The sequence below is a fragment of the Prionailurus bengalensis genome, chromosome B4 (genome assembly GCF_016509475.1).
Source record: "Prionailurus bengalensis isolate Pbe53 chromosome B4, Fcat_Pben_1.1_paternal_pri, whole genome shotgun sequence".
NCBI classification, from domain to species: Eukaryota; Metazoa; Chordata; class Mammalia; order Carnivora; family Felidae; genus Prionailurus; species Prionailurus bengalensis.
Window position 1 is genome coordinate 29,214,765 of NC_057358.1, and position 27,187 is coordinate 29,241,951.

Genomic DNA, 27,187 nt, shown 5'->3' on the forward strand with positions numbered 1-27,187 from the left:
GAGTTCAGAAGGTGTAGAAAATTGGTCATGCCAGAATGAATCCACCATGCAGGACCAGAAAACCCACCAGCTCATCATGTTCCCGGGAGAACATTCCCCTCTCTAAAGTGATAAGAGATGAAAAGGAATTATGAGTACTCAAGGCATAGATGGAAATATACTGAATCAGGCTATACAGATTAAGGTCACAATAAGACACAACTTTATATTCATAAAAAGCCTGAAAATCCACTTATCAAGCTAAGAGGATCTACTAGACATCACTTTAAATTTTCTTGAGGTCTTAGCAAAGGGTCTTTTTTTTTTTAATGTTTATTTAGTTTTGAGACAGAGAGAGACAGAGCATGAACAGGGGAGGGTCAGAGAGAGAGAGACACAGAATCCGAAGCAGGCTCCAGGCTCTGAGCTGTCAGCACAGAACCCAACGCGGGGCTCGAACTCATGGACCGTGAGATCATGACCTAAGCTGAAGTCGGATGCTTAACCGACTGAGCCACCCAGGCGCCCCAGCAAAGGGTCTTAAAGCCATATGTTTTATTTGTTCTTTACACTCAAGGCATTATTTCTTTCTTGAAAATCTTTGTCAGATGTAATGTTTTTACTTTCCAACCCAGCAAGTCCTGGCTGCTCTGTATTTCCTCTATACTATATTGTGCTTTTAAACACAATTTAGATGATTTCTTGCTTTCTGTACCTTTCAAGTTAGTGTAGGAGACACTATGGCTGATTGCTGAGCAGCTGCCTAACATAGGTCACCATTTTTCTTGCTGCTATATAGCAGTTTTCTCATTGCTTCTCCAGCTCCCATGAACAGTTTGCTTGCCATTTTAAACTCCACTAGGAGTTTCTTCACTACATTTCTAGCCTTTGTCCTCTGCTCAGTCTCAAGGCCATACACTTAAAATTTTTGTTATAACAGCATACCACCCCTGGTACAAGTTTATGCAGCAGCCATTCATTGCTGCATAACAAACACCACAAAACGTAGTGCCATCAAGCAATAACCATTTTACTTAGCTCACAGTTCTGTAGGTCAGCAACTGTAGCTAAGTTGGTTTGGGCCAGACTTGGCTGTTCTCAGCTGGGCTTATTTGTGTGTCTGGCATGGCTTGGATAACTGGGAAACTGGGATTTCTGGAGCCTTCATTCACAGTCTCTCATCTTCCATCAAGTTAGCACAAGCTTGATGCTATGGTACTAGAAATATTACCAGCAGCAAGAAAGTAATTCACAACTCACAAACTCTTCATGTTTCTGCTCCATAACATGAGCAATTGTCCATTAGCCAAAACAAGTCACATGGTTGATAGATTTGAATACAGGGAAGGGAATTTTAGTGGCCATGTCTAAATAATCCACTGTAAGACACATTTCCCCTTTGTTTTAATACATAACCTGTGGGATTATTCTTTGAAGCCATGTGAATCTTGTTTTTCAACTTTCTACCTGATGGTTTTAGCATCCATTGATATTACATTGGGAATTAAAAATGATGATTTTGTATTTCATCATTCCTCCTGCATTTATTAGCTGGAATTCAGTAAAGAAAAAAATCTTTCTTTCCCCCCTTTTCTGTATTTATTTTTGTGACTGTCACTATGGATTCATGGATTTTTAAAGTTCAATAAACTATAATCCATAGCTTTAATTCTTCTTTCCTTTCTTCCTTCTTTCCTTCCTTTCCTTCCTTCCTCCCTTCCTTCCTTCCTTCTCAAACTGTCTCAGATTTAGCTTGTAGGATCTCCTTCAAACTGACTTCTTTGCCCTTTTGATATTACCTCATTAGTCTTTCAGCCCTTTCTTCTTTTGTGAACAAGATGTTGATGTTTTATGCTTACCTTGGACTTTCCCTGCCCCAGGGTCTGGAGTAAGTCAGAGGATTCCCAATTTCTCCAAGAATCTCTGGTTCTTTTTAATAGGAAGTGGTATTTAGAAACCAAGAAATAGACATTAGATATGTTCAGTGTCCTGTAATGTTGTTGCTTAAAGACCTTTTTTTTTTAATTTAATTAAAAAAAAATTTTTTTTAACGTTTATTTATTTTTGAGACAGAGAGAGACAGAGCATGAACGGGGGAGGGGCAGAGAGAGGGGGAGACACAGAATCCAAAACAGGCTCTAGGCTCCCAGCTGTCAGCTGTCGGCACAAAACCTGATGAGGGGCTTGAACCCAGGAACCATGAGATCATGACCTGAGATGAAGTTGGATGCTTAACCAACTGAGCCACCCAAGTGCCACCCCTCTCCTTCACCTTCTAACAGTTGGCGTAGTCAGCAAGCTACAGGAAAACAAAACACGAGTGGGTAAAGGGAAGGGAATTTTAGTGGCCTGGAGAGAATGCCTGTTGTTCTTGCTGGGAGAGAGCCCATTGTGCATGGAACTGGTGGAGCTAATGATTCGCTTGAAGCAAAGGGGCCAAGAAAGGATGGCAGCTTGGGCGTTACAACAATGGGATTCTGGGGGAGTTGGTATTATGTTAAATGGGCTTGAGATGTTAGAGGTGGCCTCAGTTGCTGCTTGATCTGCCTTGGACAGAGATCGTGTGCCACAGGCATGGATGAGAATCACGGATGCTTAGCTAATTTGATTGAATGGATAAATTTTAGCATTCAGACAACCTGGCTTAACGAAAGGGAGTGCTCCCTCCCTTCCATTACCCTGAACCTCTATGGAAGAACTACAGGAAATTACACCTGGAATGGGAATGAAGCATTCCACTTAAGCCTAGCATTTTAGAGGCCCAGATGAAGAATTAGTTTCCTTTGGTATGAAAGATGGTATCATACATTCAGCCTTGGGGGCACACACAGGACTTTAAGATCTGTCCTTACTGCTGTGGTCAATGTGTCCATTGCTAGAACAGCTGTTATGGTGGCCGACTTCAGTGGAACAGAAAGAATCTGTCATAAGGGAAATAGACAGATTGAAAGACAGGGAAAAACAAAAGATCCAACCAACAGTAAAATAGTGGAAAGGGGCCCCATCATGGTCTCTCATAAACAATTATGGCAGGATCTAACATTATCTGGAACTCCCAGAGAAAATGTAGACAAACAAATGGATTGGGTCCTCTAAACCTTATGGAAAGCATTGCCTAAGAGAAAGCAGTTTCTCCTTTGAAGGAAGGCTAAAAAAATCCAGGTGTGTCACCACCACCTTTCCACTAATGGAGGAATTTCAGGGTTGGATATTCCCTACTCCTAGAGATGGGGTTAGGCCAGCATTGTTGCCCTCTAGTGCCTGCAGTGGGAGGTGGCTGGGTGCCCCACATTCAATTAACCATTTCTTGGTCATTTCTTGTTTGTTAGTACAAACAGACTATACTAGTTCTAATGGACACTGTAGCTGAAAGAACACTTATCTATGGAAACCCCTGAAAATTTCAGGGATAAATAAAGGCTACTGATGCTTATGGGAGACAAATGATCAAGGTTATACAAATTAGTCTGTCTCTACAGATCAGCAAGCTTCGTTCCTGCTGTTTTCTAGTGCATATTTTACCCATTCCTGAGTATATTTTGGGAGTAGATGTTCTACAAGGTCTGAATCTAACTAAAATGACAGGTGAATTCAGGTGGTGTATCCGAGGAGTGGAACACATCTTCATAGGAACCTATACAGTTGCTGATTCCCAGAGAGTAATAAAGGTAAAACAATATAAGCTATGGGGTGGTGGGGGGCATGACAAGATTATAACCATCATTAAAGAATTAGAAAAGGCAGGGGTAATCAGGCCTGCTTAAAGCCCATTCATTAATCTAGTTTGGCCTATAAATGAATCTAATGGGACCTGGTGAATGACAATAGATTTTAGGGAAGTCAATAAAGTTACTCTGTCCAGTCATGCAGAGGTGCCTAATATAGCCTTGTTAGAAGAAAATCATGGCATCCATTAAGACATATCATCATGTACTGGACCTATCTAGCCTTTGTTAACATTTCATTAGAACTTGAATCCCAAGACTGATTTGTCTTCATGTGAAACAGGAGACAGTGGACCTGCCAGGTGTTGCCCTCAAGGGTATCTCCATGGTCCCACAACTGGTCACAGGATGGTAGCCAGAGATTTAAATGGATATTGCCCAAGGAGATGATACTTTATCATCATACAGATAATGTCATGTTAACTTGTGCTGATTTATTCTCCTTGTCTTGAGTAACTGTGTCATTACAGGCATACTTAAAGTCAAGAAGATGGGAAGTAAATATGGACAAGATCCATGGGCTGGCCCAATCAGTTAAGATCCTTGGTGTCATAGAGTTGGGTAAGACAAAGTGATGGCAAGGGCAGTCAATGATGAGATACAAGCTTTCCCAATCCCTAAAATGGTAAAAGAATTACAGGTTTTTGTTGGTTCATTGGGTTACTGGAGACCTGTTATTCCCCATCTAGAGCAGACATTAAGACTTTTATACACCTTGGTTAAGAAGGGAAGCTGGTGGGATTGGGATGTTAACCAACAAGAGGCTTTCATAAAGACAAAGATAGTAGTAAACAAGTATGGGCCTTGGGAATGCATGCTGGTGCAGCCACTCTGGGAAATAGTATGTAGGTTCCTCAAAAAACTAAAAATAGAACTACAACCCAGCAATTGCACTACTAGGCATTTATCCATGGGATACAGGTGTGCTGTTTCTAAGGGACACATGCACTCCCATGTTTATAGCAGCACGATCAACAATAGCCAAAGTATGGAAAGAGCCCAAATGCCCATTGATGGATGAATGGATGAAGAAAATGTGTATACACACACACACACACACACACACACACACACACAATGGAGTATTACTCGGCAATCAAAAAGAATGAAATCTTGCCATTTGCAACTATGTGGATGGAACTGGAGGGTATTATGCTAAGTGAAATTAGCCAGAGAAAGATGAAGATCATATGACTCCACTCATATGAGGACTTTAGGAGACAAAACAGATGACCATAAGGGAAGGGAAACAAAAATAATATAAAAACAGGGAGGGGGACAAAACAGAAGAGACTCATAAATATGGAGAACAAACAGGGTTACTGAAGGGGTTGTGGGAGGGGGGATGGGCTAAATGGGTAAGGGGCACTAAAGAATCTACTCCTGAAATCATTGTTGCACTATATTCTAACTAATTTGGATATAAATTTTAAAAAAAAATTAAAAAAAAAAAAGCATAGGCCTTGGGGGTATTGATGCCAGATGTGAGTTGTGAATTAGATGTGAGTTCATATCCAGAAAGGTTTGGCTGGGGCTTGTGGCACCGACAAAATGGAAAACAAAGCCCATTAAGATTCTGGTCTCAATTATGGAAAGGAACAGAGACCAGATATACTCCTCTCGAGAAGCAACTATTAGCTGCATGTCTTGCACCACAACAATGGAAAGGCTGACTACTGACCTGCCTATGATGATACAAACCTCTCTGCCAATAGCAGGGTGTATTTATGCTCAGCAAGCCTTAGTGCCTGTGCTCAGATACCCACCTTACAGAAATGGCAGAGGAGCACTTCCAGGACCAGCCTGCTGTCCCATGAACTGCACTGGTTACTAGAGCCAGTCACTTACGCCAACCCAGCCCAACTTCCAGAAATTGCCAACAGTATGGCTCCCTGCTCCAAGTAAGGGAAGGAGTAGGCTTGCCTCCAGGAACACATGGTGCACTGATGGTAGCTGCCAGAAAACCTGCCTATGTGACATTCCTCTGTCACTGACAGAGTACTTTGCTTGGAAGAAGGAAGTAAAAGTAGTGAGAAGAATTGAAAGCAGTATGGATTGTGTTGACGCATTGACCTATGCCCATAGATTTGGCCACTGACAGCCGGGCAGTGTGAAAAGGGTTAACAACATGGATGCCTGCAGTGGCAGAAAGAAGTCTGGGCTATATTAAACAGACCCCTGCAGGGAGCAGAACTATGGAAAGGTATTTGGGAAGTAAGCACTAAACCTGATGCAGCTGTCCAAATATGGCACTTGTCCGCTCTTTCCCCATCCACACTGCCAGGCAATCACAAGGCAGGTGAGTTAGCCTGAGCCCTTCTGCTGGAGGAAAAGCTGATCCCATCTGATGTAGCAGAATGGGCCCACCATAAATCGGGACACTGAGATCCCAACACTACTTGGGAAGTAATAAAAAGATTACATTTGCCTCTAAAATCTGCAAGCTGCTGACAAAGAGTGCCCTCGATGCAACCTCAGGCAATGGCTGATGTGTTACACCTGGGGCATAGTGGGCAGACTATGTGCCCTGTTTCTCACTGTAAATAGACTATATAGGCCCTTTGCTGGTACTGGAAGGACACAAATATACACTGACCTGTGTGACATGTCTACAGGACTTGCACAAGACTTTGCCTGTGAAAGAGCCAATCAGACTGCAACTACAAAGGGGTTAATAAAACTAGAGGGCCGTAATGCCAACTCAGATAGTGATCAAAGGACACAGTTTCCTAGCCATGACTTCCAAAAACAGGTGGAGTCCCGGGATATATTACAGATTTTCCACCTGCCATACAATCCCACTGTTGCAAGCCTAATGGAAAGGATGAATTGACTGATAAAAAACACCTTAAAGATCCACCAGACACCTGTCTCAAAGGATGGTCTCTAAGACTAACAGAGACCATTCAACTCCCTACCACTGTCAGAGCAGGACAGACATCAGCATATGAACATCTAACCAACCACAGGCCCTCAGCTTACTCTCCGTGGGCAAGTACTGTCAGGATATGTCTGATGGAGGAGGGGCTTATTTTGCAATTGCCATGAGATCTCACACATGGTAAAACTTTAATTCGTTGCAATTTAGTTTGGTGGCTTGGTATCCTAATCTCTTGTTTATATCTGGTATTAACCCCTTGTTCTACAATGATCAGGGCCCAACACAGGCACCGAGATAGGGTTGTTAGGATGGGTGCCAACCGAAATGCTATGTACAATATAGACACATCCCCTGGTGATATTAAGGAACAAACTACATGGTAACATCCCCCAGGGAAAATACCTAAGCCAGAGGTGGCATTGGCTCATGGGAACCAAACCTCTATTGTGTTGTTCCTAAACGAAGATTTGACATATATATTGCCTATAAACCATTTGCCTTATCCTCTCTGGCCTTGCATTGCTGACGTTCCTTCCTGTCTCACCGTGAAACGTCTTCTTGTCAGGGGCCATAGCTTACGCTGAAGTTCACAATTGCTCTGATTGTTGGGTCTGAGGAAAAGACCTCTTTACAAGTGAGGAATCTCATGTTGATGTTTATATTGTTGCGATAGCAAAGGGATAGGGGATGCAAGTCCTTACCCCCTGATACCTGGCTCTGGGGTCATTGTGGAAGAATTGTGTGCAAAGATTGTACAGGCCCCAAAGATGTTGGGGAGGTGTAGGAGTGCTGCCTGCACTGACTCCATCTTCAGCCCTCCATCTTGGTCTCCTCTCTGGTGCACAGATGGTGCCATTATAGATAATGTAAGCACCCAGTGACCTTACCTCCGTGTCCCTTCATAATAGCTATGGGCTAGGTCTGAACCGGGCAGAGAATGTCAGCATAGTACCACCTGGATTGTCCATCCATCTACCTGCCTGATTGCCCCTGTCAGTAAGTTACAACAAAACTCAGTGTAGCGCGGCTTGCTTCCTTTTTCGGTATTAATGTGCCTTCTCGGTCTGAAGGATACTTTACTGACGCTCCTCCACCCTCTGACACAGGGGAGGGTGGGGAATGGGTTTGGTGCAGAGGTTTAGTGTAGAATGATGAGAAAGTTCTGGATGGTGGTGATGGTCCCACGACAATTCAAATGTACTCAATACCACTGAACTATACGCTTAAAATGGCTAAAATAGGGGTGCCTGTATGGCTCAGTCGCTTAAGCATAGGACTCTTGATTTTGGCTCATGTCATGATCTCACAGTTAGTTTGAGCCCCACGAGGGGGTCTGTGCTGGCAGTGTGAAGCCTGGTTGGGGTTCTGTCTCTCTCTCTCTCATTCTGCCTCTCCCCACTCACGCTGTCTCTGTCTCTCTCCAAATAAATCAGTAAATAAAAACTTAAAAATGGCCAAAATAGTAAACTTCGTTAGGCATATTTTACCACAGTTTAAAAAGTAAGTTGTTTTTTTTTTAATAGGAGGAAAAATTCCAACAACAACAAAGAATGGAAGAGGCATCTTACGACCTTTCTGAAACCCCAATTCTGCATGATCATTTCCCATCACCTCGCCATAGGCACAGTGAAGATGTGCTTTTACCAGGGCCTCTGGAATCACATAGCTCAGCAGATGACAAACTGGAGAACATTTTAAGTTCGTCCTAAATGAGCTTGAGAGCTCTGCTGTCACTGAATTTAAAAGTCTTGTTCCCGAGAGGGAAAGAAACATTGAGAAGAAAAAAATGTTTGCAGCTGGAGCTTGAATTAGCAGTTTTGTCTCCAAAGACCGGAAAACACCTGGTCCCAGCAGACTTTCTATTGAATTTTATACCGTTTTCAAAAATAGACTAATTCTTAGCTGACTGGCAAGATTTAGTTATGTGAGGTTGTCTAACACAATTTTATCTGAGCTCAAGCATCACACAATACTTTTTTAGCAGGAGAATATGCAAAATTACTATCCTATCTTTCCTAGATCAAGTTGTAACTTTGATAACTCAGGAAGCTTATAACACAGCAAAGCACAGATTATTGAAGAACACCCAAATCAGAGTTTACAAGTGATTTAAAAAACCTTCAAACTAGGGAGCCCTGCTACTCTCAGAGGGTTCTCAGACCAGCAACATTCATGTATTCTCTGAGCTTGTTAGAAGTGCCCGAGACCACCTACCTTCATTTTAACACAGTTTCTAGGAATGCTCATTAAAGTTTGAGAAGCATTGCTATTGAGCACTGTTTCTCAGAGGTGGTCTTTTGAACTCCCTTGGCAAAACTGTCTGGGAATACTTATTAAAAAGGCATATTCCTGGGTCCTGCCCAAGACCCATGAAAATTATGATTCTTAGGCATACTGGCTTGAGAACCATTGCTGTAGTTCTGGGGAAAAAATGAATTTAAAAAGCTACTCAGATAATTCAGATACTCTCCACCACCCCCCCCCCAAAAACTCCCTCCTTTTGGTAGTCATAGTTCTAAGAATGTGAGGTTTCTCAATAAACATGCAGTGGGAGGGGGACTCTCTGTGCTAGTGGGGTTTGAGGAGGCTTTGATACCACACAAGTTTGAATGAATTTTTAAGGATGTTTCTTTGGCATATTCCATTTTCTCAATCTCAATTTCTCTCCCTTCTGCCTTCTCTCTCTCTCTCTCTCTCTCTCTCTCTCTCTCTCACACACACACACACACACACACACACACACAATGGACTTAAGATAGGAAAGAGAGTCAGAGGAAGACAACATTTGCACATGAATCTTCTCAGGGATAAACTCTAAACTGACATGAGGCTCAGACCCTTCAGCGCACCTGTCTCTGTGTAGCAGCTTTATGTGTCATCAGGACTCAGGTGGCCCTGTTTTCCCCCTCCCCACTCTGTGCAAGAATGTTCATGACCTGGCAGCTTCTTCCTCAAAGGGCTAGTTCTGAGTAGACCCACGTGTGTGAAGAGACCTAAGGAGCCTGGGCAGGGTCTCTCACCAGGTTGCAATTTTGTCTGTGTCACCATTTGAGGGTCACTTCGTGCTTCACATGGGACACAGACATGCATCCTCGGAGCAGTACTCTACAGGCTGTGTCAGCTAACACAGCAAAGTGAATTTCTTGGTGCAGGTCTTTCAGAGCCAGGAATAATCCTATCAGCCTGAGATAAAGACCAGGAGCCTGGGAAGAGAGGGGCTTGAAGAATTTGGATACACTGGGGGCACGTGGTTAAGAGGGTGAAGGACACCAGTGAGAGAGGTCACTTGCTTCTTGGGTTCTGAAGACCAGCGTTGGCAGGCTTAGAGGAAGGGATACAATGACAATGTGTTTGTCACCAACCACTTCAACTAGCTGTGGAGCCTGGGTAAAGGTGACAGAAAGCCAACTGGATGCTGGAACTGGAAGGGACCATGCACAGTATCTGTCTCTCACATTCACTCCACATGTGAGCATCCTGCCACCCTGAGAGGCCAGGCAGCCTCAGTGGAGGTGTGCTGGAGGAGGTCATCGGGAGGACATGACCTCCAGTGCACCTGAGAGCTGGCTGTGGGCAACCAGAGGCTCCTCACTCCCTCCTTTGTCCTTGGAACATATGTTCAGCCTGCTATTCCCATACTAGCAGCTGTTTCAAGGACATAGCCTTGAGAGAGTAAGGTGTTGAGACCATCTGGACTGAATGCAAGACGGAAATCAGTCAAGGCTTCTGTATGAACCTTTAGGAGTCTGATGAGTGCATGCAAAAATCTACTCATCTTGCAGCTACTCGACACAAGCCCCACGTGCAGGTTCCTTTGCTCATTACAACAGCCACCCACCCATCGGGAGCAGTCTGTATCCTCCATCTCTTCTTGCCCCCCGTGTATGGGGGGCAGTTTCAGATTTCATCTAGGGAACTCCTGACATTGCAAACCAATGAATGGGCAAAAAGGAACCAGGACTGTGACTCTGGTCTCACAGTTTAGTGCTCTCTCAAATATATCTGCCTTTACAATAGAAGCCAGAAAGTAGGATCTGTAAGAGTTGAGTCCTAGCCTTGCATATAATAGTAAATTTTATATCTGCAACCAGACAGCAGTTAGCACTTCAAGAAAATGGGCTTTAGTGTCAGAGAGACCTGGGTTCAAATCTGACCTTTCTACTTATGTGCTTATGGGACATAGGGCAAGTGATGATTCTGTGAGTTGCAGCCCCCACATCAGTCAAATGGGGATAATACTCTCATGTCATGTCATGTTGTTGGAAGATTTAATGGGGTAATGTGTGTGAACTTTGGTGTCTCTCAAACTTGAATGAGCATAGGAATTGCCTGGGAATCTTGTTAAACTGCAGATTCTGGTTCAGAGTTTCTTTGGGGTTGTGAAGAGTCTGCCTTGCTGACAAGTTTCCAGGTGCAGCTTGTCCATGGGCCACTTTTCAGGTAGGGAGGATATAAAGTACTTATCAAATGGGAGACCCAAGCTTCTTTTTAAATTTGTAACTTAAAATTTTGAAATAATGTTGTACTTGCAAAAAATTAAAAAAAAAACAGTACCAAAAATTCCCAGAGACCCTTTACCCAACTTCTCTAAATGTTAATACCTTACCATAGTACAATTATCAAGACAAGGAAATTGACATTGAAACAATACTATTAACTAATCTTCAGACATTTTTCTAATTACTTCGATTGCCCCATTAATGACTTTTTTCTGGACAAGGATCCATTCAGGGTCACATGTCATAGTTAATCATCCTGTATCTTCTGTCTCCTTTGATATGGGAGAGATTACATGAGACACTTTCAGTGAGAGACAGCTAACACCAAAATAACAACCCACCTGAATTTCTTACTCATCTCTGAATTCAACTGGGGCTCAAATATTTGTGTTTGTAAGCTTGTTTTACATGTTCACTTCCAGAGAAACGAAATCTGTCAGGTTTGGCTGATCTTTGGGAAGATGCATTTTTATCCGCATGCCAGGTGACTGTCATGCAGGCAGTCGGAGGACCAGATTTTGAAAAACCGTTGCTCAGGAGTGGCTGGCACTGCTTCTGTTAACACTTGCTGTGTGATCTCTCCTGACACAAGGACAAGCTGTCTCTATTTCTTTAAAGTATTTTTTAAAGCATTACACTGATACAATAACCTTTTTAGAGATAGTATAAATCTGTTTTCCCAACCCCACTTCCTTTCATAACAGACAGGGAAGCACAACAGTGTGCCCTGTTTTGCACTTGCTTGTCACCTGACATGTCCTTTGGTTTTCATGGTTTCTGGGCAGTTCTGGGTTCTCTCCTCCTCAAAGTTTGCCACGAGGGGGCACCAGTGACTTCCTCCTAGTACTCAGAGTGCTAATCAAAGTTGCCAAATTGGCAGGCAATTAACAAGTTTTTGAAGGAAGATGGATGCTTCATCAGCCAGACTTTACTCCCAATGGCCTCAAAGATCTGGATCTTTTCACCTCTGAATACCTTAGGATGGATCCCAGAACTACTGACTTTGGGCCATTGCTCCATTGATAACAAAGAGATGATTTGCTTGGAGATGCAGGGTGTGCAAGGTTGGCTTGGGCCTGGGGACTTCTGCCTGAGGGGTTTGGTCAAGGCAGTGTTGGGCAGAAAGGATAGATGTGAATAATGTAGATGCTCAGATAAAGAACTGCAGGTTTGACACACTTTCCCCATCAAATCCTAGTGATCTTCTTTACATTCTTTCTCCCTGAGGCCAGTGAACAAAAATAACGCTCTATATGTGATTTCAATATCCACCCTGATCATCCCCTGTTACTGTCAAAGGGGCTTAGAAAGAAGGGTCCCCCAGTGCCAGTGATTAGTGTATTTTTTAGTGGCAGAGAGGGCCCAAATCTACATGTATACCAGACTTAGTGGTGTGCAGGTAAATGTTTAACAACCAGCACTCCACCAAACAACTAACTATTTTTACTGTTCATCTATTTCTGTGGGGACAAATACTTTCATCATGGCTAATTTCAAGCTATCAATATGATCTTTTTAAATGCTGAGCTGGGAAGGGATATGCAGAACCCCACCTGTATAGAGTATGTTTACATACATACATACATAAATACAATAGATGTAACCCCAATATTATACATTAGAGTAAATACAGTAAAATAACTAGGAAGTTATGGGGTTTGAGTCTTTATTATCCTTGTTTTTAACATTTTTAAATTGTGGTAAATCACACATGACATAAAATTTACCACTGCAATAATTACAAAGTGGACATACACTTCAGTAATGTTAAGTATTCATATTGTTGTGCAGCCAATCTCCAGAACTGTTCTCATCTTACAAAACTCACTCTATATCCAAAACAAGTCATTTCCCCCTCCCTTAGCCCCTGACAACCACCATTCTTCTCTCTGTTTCTATGAGTTTGACTATTTTAGATACCTTATATATAAATACCTTATATAAGTGCAATCACACAGTATTTGTCATTTTGTGACTGGTTTATTTCACTTAACATAATGTCCTCAAGACTCATCCATATTGCATCATGTGACAGAATTTCCTTCTTTTTAAAGACTGAATCGTATTCCGTTGTATGTATATAACACATTTTCTTCATCCATTCATCTGTTGATGAACACTTGGGTTGCTTCCACCATTGGCTGTTGTGAATAATGCTGCTATGAATATGGGTATACAAATAACTCCTTGAGATACTGCTTTCAATTTGTGTATCTATCCAGAAGTGGGATTGCTGAATTATATGTTAATTTTATTTTTAACTTTTTGAGGAACTGCCATACTGTTTTCCATAGCAGCTGCGCCATTTTACTTTTCTGCCAATGGTGCACAAGAGTTCCAGTTTCTCACCAACATTTGTTATTTTGTTTTGTTTGTTTGCTTTTAAAATAACAACTGCCACCACAGATACACGAACAATTGAAAGATAATATTATGGAAAATTATGTGCCAACAAATTGGACAACCTAGAAGAAATGGATAAATTCCTAGGAACATATAAACCACCAAAACTGAAACAAGAAGAAATAGAAAATTTGAATAACCATCAAAGAAATTGAGTCAGTAATAAAAAAACTCCCAAGAAACAAAAATCAGACAGTTTCACAGGTGAATTCTACCAAACATTGAAAAGAGTTAATACCTATTCTTCTCAAACTATTCCCAAAAAATATAAGAGGAAGGAAAACTCCCAAATTCACTCTATGAGACCAGTATCACTCTGATACAAAACCAGATAATGTCATTACAAAAAAAGAGAACCACAGCCATTATCTCTCGTGAACATAGATGCAAATATCCTCACAAAAAATACTAACAAACTGAATCCAAAAATGCATTAAAAACATCATTCATCGTGATCAAGAGGGATTTATTCCTTGGATGCAAGGGTGGTTTAATACTCACAAATCAATCAATATGATACATCACATCAATAAGAGAAAGAATAAAAAGCACATAATCATTCCAATAGACGCAGAAAAGGCATTTGACAAAGTACAACATCCATTCATGATAAAAAACCCTCAAAAAGATAGGTGTAGAGGGAACATACCTCAACATCATAAAAGCCTTATATGAAAAACCCACAGTAAACGTCATACTCAGTGGGCAAAATCTGAGAGCTTTTCCCCTAAGGTCAAGAACAGAACAAGCATGTCTACTCTCACTACTTTTATTTAACATAGTACTGGAAGTCCTAACCACAGCAATCAGACAACATAAAGAAATAAAAGGCATCCAAATTGATAAGGAAGAAGTAAAACTCACTATTTGCAGATGACATGATGCTATATAGAGAGAACCCTAAAGACTCCACCAAAAAACTACTAAACTAATAAATAAATTCAGTAAGGTCACAGGATACAAAAGCAATATATAGAAATCCATTGCATTTCTATACACTAAAAAAGAAGCAGCAGAAAGAGAAATTAATAAAATAATCCCATTTATGATTGCACCAAAAAAAAAATGAAATACCTAGGAATAAACTTAACCAAGGAGGTTAAAGACCTGTACTCTGAAAGCTATGAAACATTGATGAAAGAAATTGAAGATGACACAAAGAAATGGAAAGACATTCCTTGCTCATGGGTTGGAAGGACAAATATTGTTGATATATCTATACTACCCAAAGCAATCTACAGATTTAATGCAATCCCTATCAAACTACCAACAGCATTTTTTACAGAATTAGAACAAACAATCCTAAAATGTGTATGAAATCACAAAGACCCTGAATGGCCAAAGCAATCTTAGAAAGAAAACAAAACTAGAGGTATCAAAATTTTAGACTTCAAGTTATATTACAAAGTTGTGATAAGACAGTGTGGTACTGGCATATAAATAGACACATATATCAACAGAACAGAATAGAAAACCCAGAAATAAACCAATTATCTAGCCAATTATATAGCCAATTAATCTTCAAGAGAGGAAAGAATATGCAATGGGAAAGACAGTGTCTTCAACAAAAGGTATTGGGAAAACTGGGCAGTTAATGCAAAAGAATGACACTGAACCATTTTCTTACACTGTACACAAAAAATAAATTCAAAAAGGATTAAGGACTTAATATGAGACCTGAAGCAGAGAGCATAGGCAGTAATTTCTATGACATTGGCCATAACAACATGTTTTAGATATATTTCCTGAGGCAAGGAAAACAAAAGCAAAAATAAACTATTGGGACGATCTCAAAATATAAAGCTTCTGTACAGAAAAGGAAACAACCAACAAAACTAAAGACAACCTACTGATTGGGAGAATATATGTGCAAATAACATTTCTGATAAAAGGCTAATACCCAAAATATATAAAGAACTTATACAACTCAACACCTATAAAATAAATAATCCAATTAAAAATGGACATGAACAGACTTTTGTACAAAGAAGACACATGAAAAGATGCACATCCCTAAGCATCAGGGAAATACAAATCAAAACCACAATGAGATATCACCTCACACCTGTCAGAATGGCTAAAATCAGAAACTCAAAAGGGGCACCTGGGTGGCTTAGTTGGTTAAGCATCCGACTTCAGCTCAGGTCATGATCTCATGGTTCATAAGTTCAAGCCCCATGTTGGGCTCTACACTGATAGCTCAGAACCTGGAGCCTGCTTTGGGTTCTATGTCTCTCCTTCTCTCTTCTCTTCCCCTGCTTGTGCTCTCTCTCTCTCTCTCTGTCTGTCTCAAAAAATGGATAAATTCAAAACAAAGCAAACAAACAAAAAAACCCCAAAACTCAAAAAAACATCAAGTGTTAGTGAAGAGAACCTTCTTGCATTATTGGTGGGAATGCAAACTGGTGCAGCCATTGTGGAAGACAGTGTGGAAGTTCCTCAGACAACTAAAACTAGAGCTACCCTACAATCCTGTAATTGCATTTTTAGGTATTTACTCAAAGAATACAAAAACACTAATTCAAAGGGATATGTGCACCTCTATGTTTATTGCACCATTATTTGCAATAGCCAAACTATGGAAGCTTCCCAAGTGTCCATCAACAGATGAATGGATAAAAAAGATATAGTATATATCCTATATATTGGATTGTTCAGTTACAGAACTTCTCGCTCAAGCCACTGCTGCTTCAGAAGATAAGCCAAAAAAGAACCCCAGGGATGGATGTGTGGCTTCATTGCAAAATCCAGTCATGGTTTCAAATAGCATAGTCCAAATGCTGCTGCTTCAGAATGAGGAACAAATTAAAATAGTCCCCAAAAGCCCTTGAAAAGCCCTTAAATCACCCATGTAAACAGAACAGGGGATCTGTGTTTGTACCCAGTACAGTAATATGTGCACACTATATCCAGTAATTTCCAGTGTCCTATAAGACAGCTTACAGGTCTTTTTTTTTAATTACATAAAAGGAGAGACTGATATAAACTCTAGAATTCTCTTCATTGCCAGGACGTGTGCAGGAACGAACACCAACAAGGGAAGAGTAAATTCCCGTTTTCCATCTCCCTCTGGGTATATGTGGACGGATGGGCAAATCCCTTGTTCTCTCCCTCCCCTTCTCTCTTTTCCTGCCCCCTCCCTTCATGCCTGCACATATGGTTGATTTTGTACATGTTGAGTGTGAGGAAGGGAAAGGAGGGAGGCATGCAATACCCCTGAGGGTCAGGCTGTCTCCCACCTGGCTGTGTGCCCAGACCCCCACCTTGATCCCGCCTCTTACCTAATGCTTGTGAATCTCCAGCCCCTTGAGGCCAGGCTTCTGGAAGTCCCTTGGGCTGGCCTGCAAGGGGAAAAGTCAGCTGTGGCTTTGTCCTCATGCGTGAGGGGCCTGATTCTGCTGATTCAGGAGCCAGAGCAAACCCACAATGTAAACAAAAGCCCACAGAGCTCATCACTCAATGTCTTGGCGTAAATCAGCCCTGGTCAGATTTTAAGATGGTTCAACCTGTTTTAAGATGAGCTTGGTCAAATTTAAAAGATTACTCTCACTTCTAGAAATATATGCGAAGTTAAAAAAAATATATACATATATATATGAATATTATTCAGCCACAAAAAAGAATGAGATCTTGCCATTTGCAACAACAGAGATGGATCTAGAGAGTATAATGTTAAGTGGAATAAGTCAGACAGAGCAAGACAAATACCATATGATTTCACTCATATGTGGAATTTAAGAAGCAAACAAATGAACAAAGGGGGATAAAAGAGACAAATCAAGAAATAGACTCAACTATAAAGAACAAGCAGATGGGAGATGGGTGGGAGGATGGGCAAAATAGGTGAAGGGGATCAAGAGTACACTTATCTTGATGAGCACTAAATAATATATGGAACTGTTGAATCAGTATTTTGTACACCTGAAACTAATATAACACTGTATGTTAACTACATCGGAATTTTTTTTTAAGTGGGATTGCTGGATTATATGGTAATTCCATTTTCAATGTTTTCAGGGACTGTCATACTATTTACCATAACAGCTGCACCATTTTACATTTCTGCCAGCAAAGTGCCAATGTCTCCACTTCCTCACCAACATTTATTTTCTGTTTAAAAAAATTATTTATTTTTGGCAGAGTGCAAGTGGGGGGGCACTGAGAGGGGGACAGAGGATCTGAAGTGGGCTCTGTGCTGAAAGGCAGCAGACAGCCCTATGTGAGGCTCAAACCCACAAACCTGCAGATCATGACCTGAGTCGAAGTCAGACGCTCAACTGACTGAGCCACCGGGTGCCCATCTTTTTTTTTTTTTTTTTAACAGTCACTATCCTAATGTATATAAAGTAGTATTTCATTGTGGTTCTGATTTGTATTTCTCTAATGATCAGTGATGTTGAGCATCTTTTCATATGCTTGTGGCTATTTGTATAACTTCTTTGGAGAAACATCTATTCATTTCCTGTGGTTTTTTTTTTTATTGAATTAGTTGTTTTTTGTTGTTGATATACGAGTACTGTATATATTCTTGATATTAATCCCTTATCAGATATATGATTTGGAAATATTTTTCCCATTCTATAGATTGCCTTTTCACTCTGTTGACAGCATCCTTTGGTGCATAGAAGATTTTGATTTTGATGTAGTCTAATATACTTTAACTTTTGTTGCCTGTGCTTTTGGTGTCATATTCAAGAAATCACTGCTAAATCCATTGTCATCAAGGTTTCCCTCTGTGTTTCCTTTTAAGAGTTTTATAGTTTTAGGTCTTATATGTAGGTCTTTAATCCTTTTGAGTTAATGTTTGTATATGGTGTAAGGTCCCAACACCACTTACTGAAAAGACTATTCGTTCCCCATTGAATGGTTTTGGCACTCTTGTCAAAGATCATTTGGCCATATAAGTGAGGGTTTATTTCTGGGTACTCTATTCTATTCCATTGGTCTATATGTCTGTCTTTATGCTAGCATGACAGTTTTGATTACTGTAGCTTTGTGGTAACTTGAAATCTGGAAGTGTGAGATTTCCAATTTTGTTCTTTTTCAAGATTGTTTTGGCTACTCAGGGTCCCTTGAGATTCCATATGAATTTCAGAATGGATTAATCTATTTCTGCAAAAATTTCCATTTGGAGTTTGATAAGGATTGCACTGATTCTGTAGATCACCTTGGATTGAACAATAACAGTATTAACAATATTAGGTCTTCCAATCCATGAACACAGGCTATTCTTCCATTTATTGGTGTCCTCTTAATTTCTTTCAGCAATGTTTGTAGTTCTCAGTGTATTTATCTTTCACCTCCTTGGTTAAGTTTATTCCTAAGTATTTTATACTTTTTTATTTTAATATTTATTTATATTTGAGAGAGAGCAGAGAGAGATGGAGACAGAATCCAAAGCAGGCTCCAAGCTGTCAGCACAGAGACTGACATGGGCTCGAACTCATGAACTGCGAGATCGTGACCTGAGCCAAAGTCAGACGCTTAACCAACTGAGCCACCCAGGTGCCCTAGTATTTTATTCTTTTTGATGCTATTGTAAATGGAAGTGTTTTTAAAAATTTGCTTTTCAGATTGTTCATTGTTGGCATATAGAAACACTACTTATATTTTTGTGTTGATTTTGTATCCTGCAACTTTGCTGAATTTGTTTATTAGTTCTCACAATTTTTTTGAGGAATCTGTAGCGTTATCTACATAAAAAGTCATGCCATCTGTGAGCAGTGATAATTTTCCTATTTATTTTCCAATTTGCATACCTTTTATTTCTTTTCTTCAATTAAATTTTTTTTTAATGTTTACTTTTGACAGAGAGAGCACACAAGCAGAGGAGGGGCAGAGGGAGAGGGAGACAGAATTTGAAGCAGGCTCCGCCCTGTCAATGCAAAGCCCTACAGGGGTTCAAACCCACCAACTGGGAGATTATGACCTGAGCCAAAGTCGGCCACTTAATGAACTGAGACACCCAGGCACCCTGAGATAGTTTTCCTCTATTCTTGGTTCGTTGAATGTTTTTATCATGAGAAAGTAAGATGATGTGGTTTTTTTCCCCATCATTCTGTTAATGTGGTATATTATATTGATTGATTTTTATATGTTGAACCATCATTGCATTTCAGGAATAAACCTCACTTGGTCATGGTATATAATCCTTTTAATGTGCTATTGAATTCTGTTGAATGTTGTTTAAAATTTTGTATTAATATTCATCAGGGATATTGCTCTATACTTTTCTTGTATTATCTTTGTTATTATATAATTTAATAATCTGTAAGCTTATATAATTTACTTTTTAATAATAACTGTTTAACAACCAGGTCATAAAATTTCTAAAAATTTAACAATTGATTCTCATGAGCCAACGTAAACCAGTTCTAACACATTACTGGCTAGACGTTTGTGTTTCTTTTCCTTTTGCAATTTGGGGCACAGTGAATTGAGAGACTCACTTAATTTCTCATAATAATAGGAAGAGCAAGAAATAAAGAGTACATCTATATGTCAACTTATTTAGCAAACAAATAAAAATCCAGAACAAGTATTGAGTTATAAATTGTTTTCCCAGTCCCTATCTGACTGCGTCATCTTGACAACATAACACTTAATTATTTTCAGAGGAAGGCACTATAGAATTTCTCTGTGTCTCTGTCTCTCTCTTTGTCTTTTTTAATATTGGCCTGAGTGAATACTGTACTTGCATGATCTCATTTAATTCTCCCAACAAGTAGCTACTATTATTTCCCTCGTTTTAGAGATAAAGACACTGAAGTTTAGATAGATTAAGTAACTCACACAAAGTCACACAACTAATTAGTGGTACAGACAGGATTTGAACTAGAACTGCCTGGGTTTCAGTTGTCATCTGATCCTACATTGACACATGGTAGTTTATAAATTGCCCCATTGGATCGTGGGCTGTTGATATATAAATGTGTTCCTTGTCTTCTAATACAGAGTCTTTATAGCTCTGGCTCCATCTAAGTTCTATCCACACCCTCTTACAAGCCTGAGATAAATTTCAGCCACTTTACAAGGCCACACCTGGACCATGGGAAATATGTAAGTGTCTCAGGCGTTAGTCACTTAGATGTGCCACATAGTCACTTTTGGGGTGGTTCTTACTTGGTCATAATGTAGATTTCTTCAAATACGTTACTGCAATTGATTTGCCAAAATGTTATTAAAAGATTTTTTTTTTGTATTGATCTTTGTTTTTTGTATTGTACTGTAGTTTTTTTTTTTTTTTAATTTATTTCTTCGGGAGGGAGCTTTGGTAATTTGTGTCTTTTAAGGAATTTTTCCACTTCACCTAAGTTGTCAAATTTATTGGCATATAATTTTTAGTATTTTCTTATCATTTTAATTTCAGTAGAATCTATAGTGATGTTTCCTCTTATATTCCTCATACTGCATACTTCTTTCTCTTTACCCTAATTAGTCTGTCTAGAGATTTATCAATCTTACTGAGTTACTCACAGAATCAGCTTTTGGTATCATTTATTTTCTGTATTGTTTTACTTTTTAAAAATTTCTTGGGGTGTCTGGGTGGCTCAATTGGTTAAGTGTCCAACTTCAGCTCCAGTCATGATCTTGTAGTCTGTGAGTTTGAGCCCTGCCTCAGGCTGTGTGCTGACAGCTCAGAGCCTGGAGCCTGCTTCGGATTCTGTGTCTCCCTCTCTCTCTACCCCTCCCTCCCTCTCAAAAATAAATAAAAACATAAAAAAAAAAATAAAATTAAGTTAAATATGTCTTTGATTTCTATTCTGGTCTTCATTATTTCCTTTCTTCTGTCTGCTTTAGATTTAATTTGCACTTCTTATTCTAGTTTCCTATACAGGTAGAAGTTTAGGTCATTGATTTCTTCTTTTTTGCTATAAATTTTCCTCTCAGCACTGTTTTAACTATATCTCACAGCTTTTGATATTTGTACTTCCATTTTCCTTTAGTTCAAAATGTCGTAATTCTTCTTTTGATTTCTGTTTTGATGCATATGATATTTAGAAGTTTTTTATTTAGTTTCCAAATACTTACGGGTTTTCTATCTCTGTTAATAATCCTAATTTAATTCTATTGTGGTTTAGTGAAAATACTTTGCATGATTTAACTCCTTTTAAGTTTATTGCAACTTGTTTTATGGTGTGGTATGTTTTATGGTATGGTATGGTATAGCTTGATGAATGTTTCGTGTGCATCTGAAGCAAATGTGTAATTACCATTGTAGGATAAAGTGATCTATAAATGTCAGGTTAAATTGGTTGATAATGTTGTCCAAGTTCTCACTGATTCTCTGCCTACTTATACTATCAACTATTGAAAGGTGGTATCAAAATCTCTAATTGTAATTATATATTTGCCTATTTCTCCTTTTAATTCTATTACCTGTGTTTCATGTATTTTGGATTTCTCTAATTAGACTGCATAAATGTTTGGAATTATTATGCTTTGATAAATCAATTATTTTATCAATACGAACTTTTTAAATCTCTGGCCATATTCTTTATTCTGAAATGTACTTTGTCTAATATTAATACAGCTACTCTAGATTTTTTGTTGATTATGGCTTATTTTTCTCCATCTTTTTACTTATATCCTCTTTGTGTTTTTAGATTTATGGTGAGTTTCTTGTAGGCAATGTATAGATGGATTTTTCTTTTTTATACAGTTGAACAATCTTTGCCTTTCAATTGGGTTGTTTATATTGTTAGTAGTTAATATTATTGACGGGGTTGGGTTTAAAACTATCATTTGCTTTCTATTTACTCTGTCCTATTTCCTTTTTCTTTTTCTACTTTCTTTTGGATAAATAGAATATTGTTTATGATTTTACTTTATCTTTTTTCCTGGCTGATAGCTATAATTCTGTTTTGTAATTTTAGTGATTACTTTAGGACTTTTAGTGTATATTTTTAACTTATCATAGGCTACCTTCAAGTGATATTATACCACTTCAAATATAGCATAAGACCCTTCAGTCTTGTCTTTCTCATGAGCTTTGTGCTGTTGTCATAAGTTTTCTTTCCCTTTATGTTATAGTGCTATAATACACTTGTTATTTTTGCTTCAAAAAGTCAATTATCTTTTAAAAAGACTTTAAAAATAAGGAAAAGGGATTTTTATACATATATACATATTTACCATTTCTGATGTTCTTTGTATATGTCTAGATTTCTATCTGGTATTTTCATCTGCTTCAAGGACTTCCTTTAATACTTCTGATAGTGAATATCTACTTGTGATGAAGTCTGTCAGCCTTTGTATATCTGAAAAAAAATTTCACCTTCCCTTTTGAAAGATAATTTTGCTAAATATAGAATTCTAGGTTGATAGTTTTTTTGTTGTTGCTGTTGTTCAATAAAGATATTGCTCCACTGTCTTTTGCATATTCTTCCAGTGAATATTTGCTGTCATTCTTAGCAATTTTTTAATGATATACTTCGGTGAATTTTCTTTCCTTTTTTTTTTTTTTTTTGTCGTTGTGGCTTGTTGATTTTCTTAAGTCTGTGAATTGTTTTAATCACATTTGTAAAACTTTTGGTCATTATTTAAGTACACCCCCCACTCTTTCTTGTCTTTCTTATACTTTAATTGCATATATATTAGGAATTGTGCCATAGTTGACTGATTGTTTTTCTCAATCTTTTCTTTCCCCATGTCTTATTTTGGATTGCTTCTATTGTCATGATTTCAGTTTCACTAATCTTTCTTCAATAGTATCTAATCTCTTAATTTCATCTAGCCATTGATTTTTCACATCTTGAAGTTCTATTTGAGTCTTTTAGTATTTCCAATATCTGCATTTATTATGTACAAGTTTTCCTGTAACTTCTTGAATGTATAAAATATAGTTATAGATTTTACATTTTTGCCTACTAATTCTTTCATCCATGCCATTTAGAACTCTTCCACTTGAGGGGCACCTGGGTGGCTCAGTCAGTTAAGTGCCCAACTTTGGCTCAGGTCATGATCTCATGGTTTGTGGGTTCGAGCCCTGTGTTGGGCTCTCTGTTGACAGCTCAGAGCCTGGAGTCTGCTTCGGATTGTGTGTTGAATTCTCTTTCTGCCCCTCCCCCATTTGTGCTCTCAAAAATAAATAAATGTAAAAAAAAAAATAAGAACGTTTCCACTTGGTTAATTTTTCTCATGATTGGGTTGTATTTTCCTGCTTTGTTGTGTGCCAGATAATTTTGAATTGGATGCCAGAAACTTGAGTTTTACTTTTTGTATTAAAAAATTCTTGAGCTTTGTTCTGAGAAGTACTTAAATTACTTGGAAATGATTTGATTCTTTTGAATTTAGCTATTATGCTTTATTAGGCAGATCCAGAGCAGCCTTAGTCTAATTTTGCCCTACTATTGAGGCAATATGCTTCTGAGTACTCTACCTGATGCCTCATGAATTCTAAGTGCTTCCACTCTGTGTCCAGTAAGTATAAAAACTGCTTGCAACCCTAAGCTTTGAGAATTATTGCCTCTAAATCTTTCTGGTGGCTTTTCCTCATCTTTGTGCTGTTTCTTCACACATATGCATTAAGTTTACAACTGAATAATCAAAGAGGACCCCTGCAAATCTCTGGAGTTCTCTTTCTTTTCAGAACTCTGTGGTACTTGTTCTGTGAACTCTCGCCCTTAACCTCTGCGACTCCCAGCTTCACTTCCTCAACTCTGTGAGACTGCTAGGCTCTGAGTTCCTCTGCCCTGCACTGCACCCTCAGAACTCACCTCATTTGTTTCCTCTCTCTTATGGCTATCTTCTGTTGCCTATGTCTAATACCTAAAAATTACTGTTTTATGTACTTTGTTCAGTTTTGTGTTTTAGGTGACAGAGTGAATCTGATCCTTGTTACTCCATCTTGGCCACAATTAGAAGTTCACATTCAGAGTTTTTAAGCACAATTTAAATAATATAACAGTTTTATTTAGAAATACAGATTTTATAATGTGTATTGGAACAAAGTTCCAATAATGTTCCTGCTGAATAATTGAATTTTTATACAAATTAATTGGTTTACCTCCAGCTTTGCCTTCACTCTAAATTTACCATGACCTAAGAATACTCATTTGTACACGATTAAGATCTTTTTTCTTCTAATTTTAAACTCTCTGAATGTCCTACATTGGTTTTATAGATCAAGTACTTTATTATTTCCACAAAATTTTTAAGACTACACAAACATAAGATTGGGTTTTACTAAATGAGATTTAATAATTATATCTTCTTTATTTTTTGCCTTTCACAAATTCAGCCACAAAATTCATAATAACCTCTTAGGATGTCATTTATGCCTTATACATCAAATTTCTTGGAATGGCCAACAAGTAACACAAAGATTTGCTGCTTTACTTTAGAAAAGGGTGGATCATTTTAAGAATTTCTTCCACGTTCTAATCTGATGGAGAAAGAGGGAGTATTTCTTCCTAGAAGTGAAGCCTCTTTGGTTTTTATAACCTTTAGCTTTGAAAGTACAATCTTCTACATATAGTATTATTTATCCACAAATGTAATACTTTGCATTTGTCCTCACTAAAGATAGACTGTTACTTAAAAATATGGCCTTTAACTTTGTAGCAACGTGGATGGAACTGGAGAGTGTGATGCTAAGTGAAATAAGCCATACAGAGAAAGACAGATACCATATGTTTTCACTCTTATGTGGATCCTGAGAAACTTAACAGAAACCCATGGGGGAGGGGAAGGAAAAAAAAAAGAGGTTAGAGTGGGAGAGAGCCAAAGTATAAGAGACTCTTAAAAACTGAGAACAAACTGAGGGTTGATGGGGGGTGGGAAGGAGGGGAGGGTATGATGGGTATTGAGGAGGGCACCTTTTGGGATGAGCACTGGGTGTTGTATGGAAACCAATTTGACAATAAATTTCATATACTGAAAAAAAATATGCCCTTTAATTACATATGTGGACTCAGGAATTAAAATGATTTGGAGTTAATTTCACTTGAGATAGATAGGTTGCTTTCTCATCTGTAAATTGTGGAGTGGGGGTTTGAGAGTGTGCTATTTACGCGAGACCACATAGTTAATAGTAGCAGAACCTGTACAGCCATACCCAGTGGCCTTGGTTATGAGGATTGCGTGAGATAATGTGAAGTGCTTAGAGCAGTGCTGGCACTTGGTAAGTGTTCAATAACTGTTTGGAATTCACCCCGAGGACGTTAAATATAGTGAGGTTTGAGTTTTCGAAAGAATGCTCTGGCAACAGAATGAGATGGGCAAAGGTTTAGAAATAAGACTGGAAGCAGGGAGAGCAGTTAGGGAACCACAGCAGTTCAGAAGAGATTATGGTGGTCTGAACACATGTGGCAATGATGCAGATGGAGAGAAGTATACCAATTCAATACATAGAGGAATTTTTATTTATTTTTAATTTTTAAAGTTTATTTATTTGAGAGAGACAGAGAGAGAGAGAGAGCAAGGGAGGGGCAGAGAGGGAGTGAGACAGAATCCCAAGCAGGCTCTGTGCTGTTAGCACAGAGCCTGATGAGGGGCTTGAACCCACGAACTGTGAGATCATGATCTGAGCCGAAACCAAGAGTGGGATGCTTAACCGACTGAGCCACCCAGGTGCCCCACAGAGGAATTAAAAAAAAAATCATTTTTGCCTTATGAATGTGGGAGGTTAGGTAGGAGGGGAAAAAATGAGCATGATTCAGGTTTCTTGCTCAGTGAGATGGGTAAATAGTGGTGCCCTTTATTTAGAGAACACTAGAGCTGCCATCTTGTGTCCCCGCCGTGTGTGCACCTAATCTCAGATGGTCCCCCCGAGACCCCCTGATCGCCAACCCTAGTCCCAGGCGCGGCCCCATTTCCTCTCCAACAAGATGAAAGCAACTATCATGAACCAGGAGAAACTCGTCAAACTGCAAGCACAAGTGCGCATTGGTGGGAAAGGAACTGCTCGCCGAAAAAAGGTGGCTCATCGAACAGCTATAGCAGATGACAAAAAACTTCAGTTCTCTTTAAAGAAGTTAGGGGTAAACAATATCTCTGGTATTGAAGAAGTGAATATGTTCACAAACCAAGGAACAGTGATCCACTTTAACAACCGTACAGTTCAGGCATCCCTGGCAGCGAACCCTTTCACCATTACAGGCCATGCTGAGAGGAAGCATCTGACAGAAATGCTACTCAGTATCTTAAACCAACTTGGTGCAGACAGTCTGACTAGTTTAAGAAGGCTGGCTGAAGTTCTGCCCAAACAATCTGTGGATGGAAAGGTACCACTTGCTACCGGAGAGGATGATGATGATGAAGTTCCAGATTTTGTGGAGAATTTTGATGAAGCTTCCAAGAAGGAAGCAAACAGAATTGAATCAACTTCTGAAGAAGATAAAGCTTGAAGAAGTTACTGGGAGCTGCTATTTTATATTATGACTGCTTTTTAAAAATTTTGTTCACGGATCTGATAAAATCTAGATCTCTAGTATTTTTAAGCCCCAGCCCCTTGGACACTGCAGCTCTTTTAAGTTTTTGCTTATACACAATTCATTCTTTGCAGCTAATTAAGCTGAAGAAGTCTGAGAATCAGTTTGAAACATTAAAAAAAAAAGAACACTAGAGAAGAACCAAACTGCACATGTGGCTTCTTTATGGGGTGAAGGGGAAGAGGAAAGATGACCTTAATGTGGAACAAATTGAGTTTGAAATGTGTTACTTACATCCAAGTGGAAACGATCACACTACATATATAT

General features: G+C 39.1%; 1 protein-coding gene and 1 long non-coding RNA gene across 2 annotated transcripts; both read left to right on the plus strand.

Annotated features, from left to right (window-relative positions):
• On the plus strand, window positions 1-26,933 carry LOC122472717. The gene is made up of 4 exons (XR_006294509.1): window positions 1-11; window positions 1,965-1,970; window positions 22,652-22,662; window positions 26,842-26,933. It is a non-coding gene; the product is annotated as an uncharacterized LOC122472717 (long non-coding RNA).
• Window positions 26,227-26,933, plus strand: LOC122472716 (transcription factor BTF3-like). Its single transcript, XM_043562508.1, has one exon. The coding sequence runs from the start codon at window positions 26,318-26,320 to the stop codon at window positions 26,834-26,836; it is 519 nt and encodes a 172-aa protein (XP_043418443.1). The 5' UTR covers window positions 26,227-26,317; the 3' UTR covers window positions 26,837-26,933.
• Window positions 26,934-27,187: the final 254 nt, after the last annotated feature.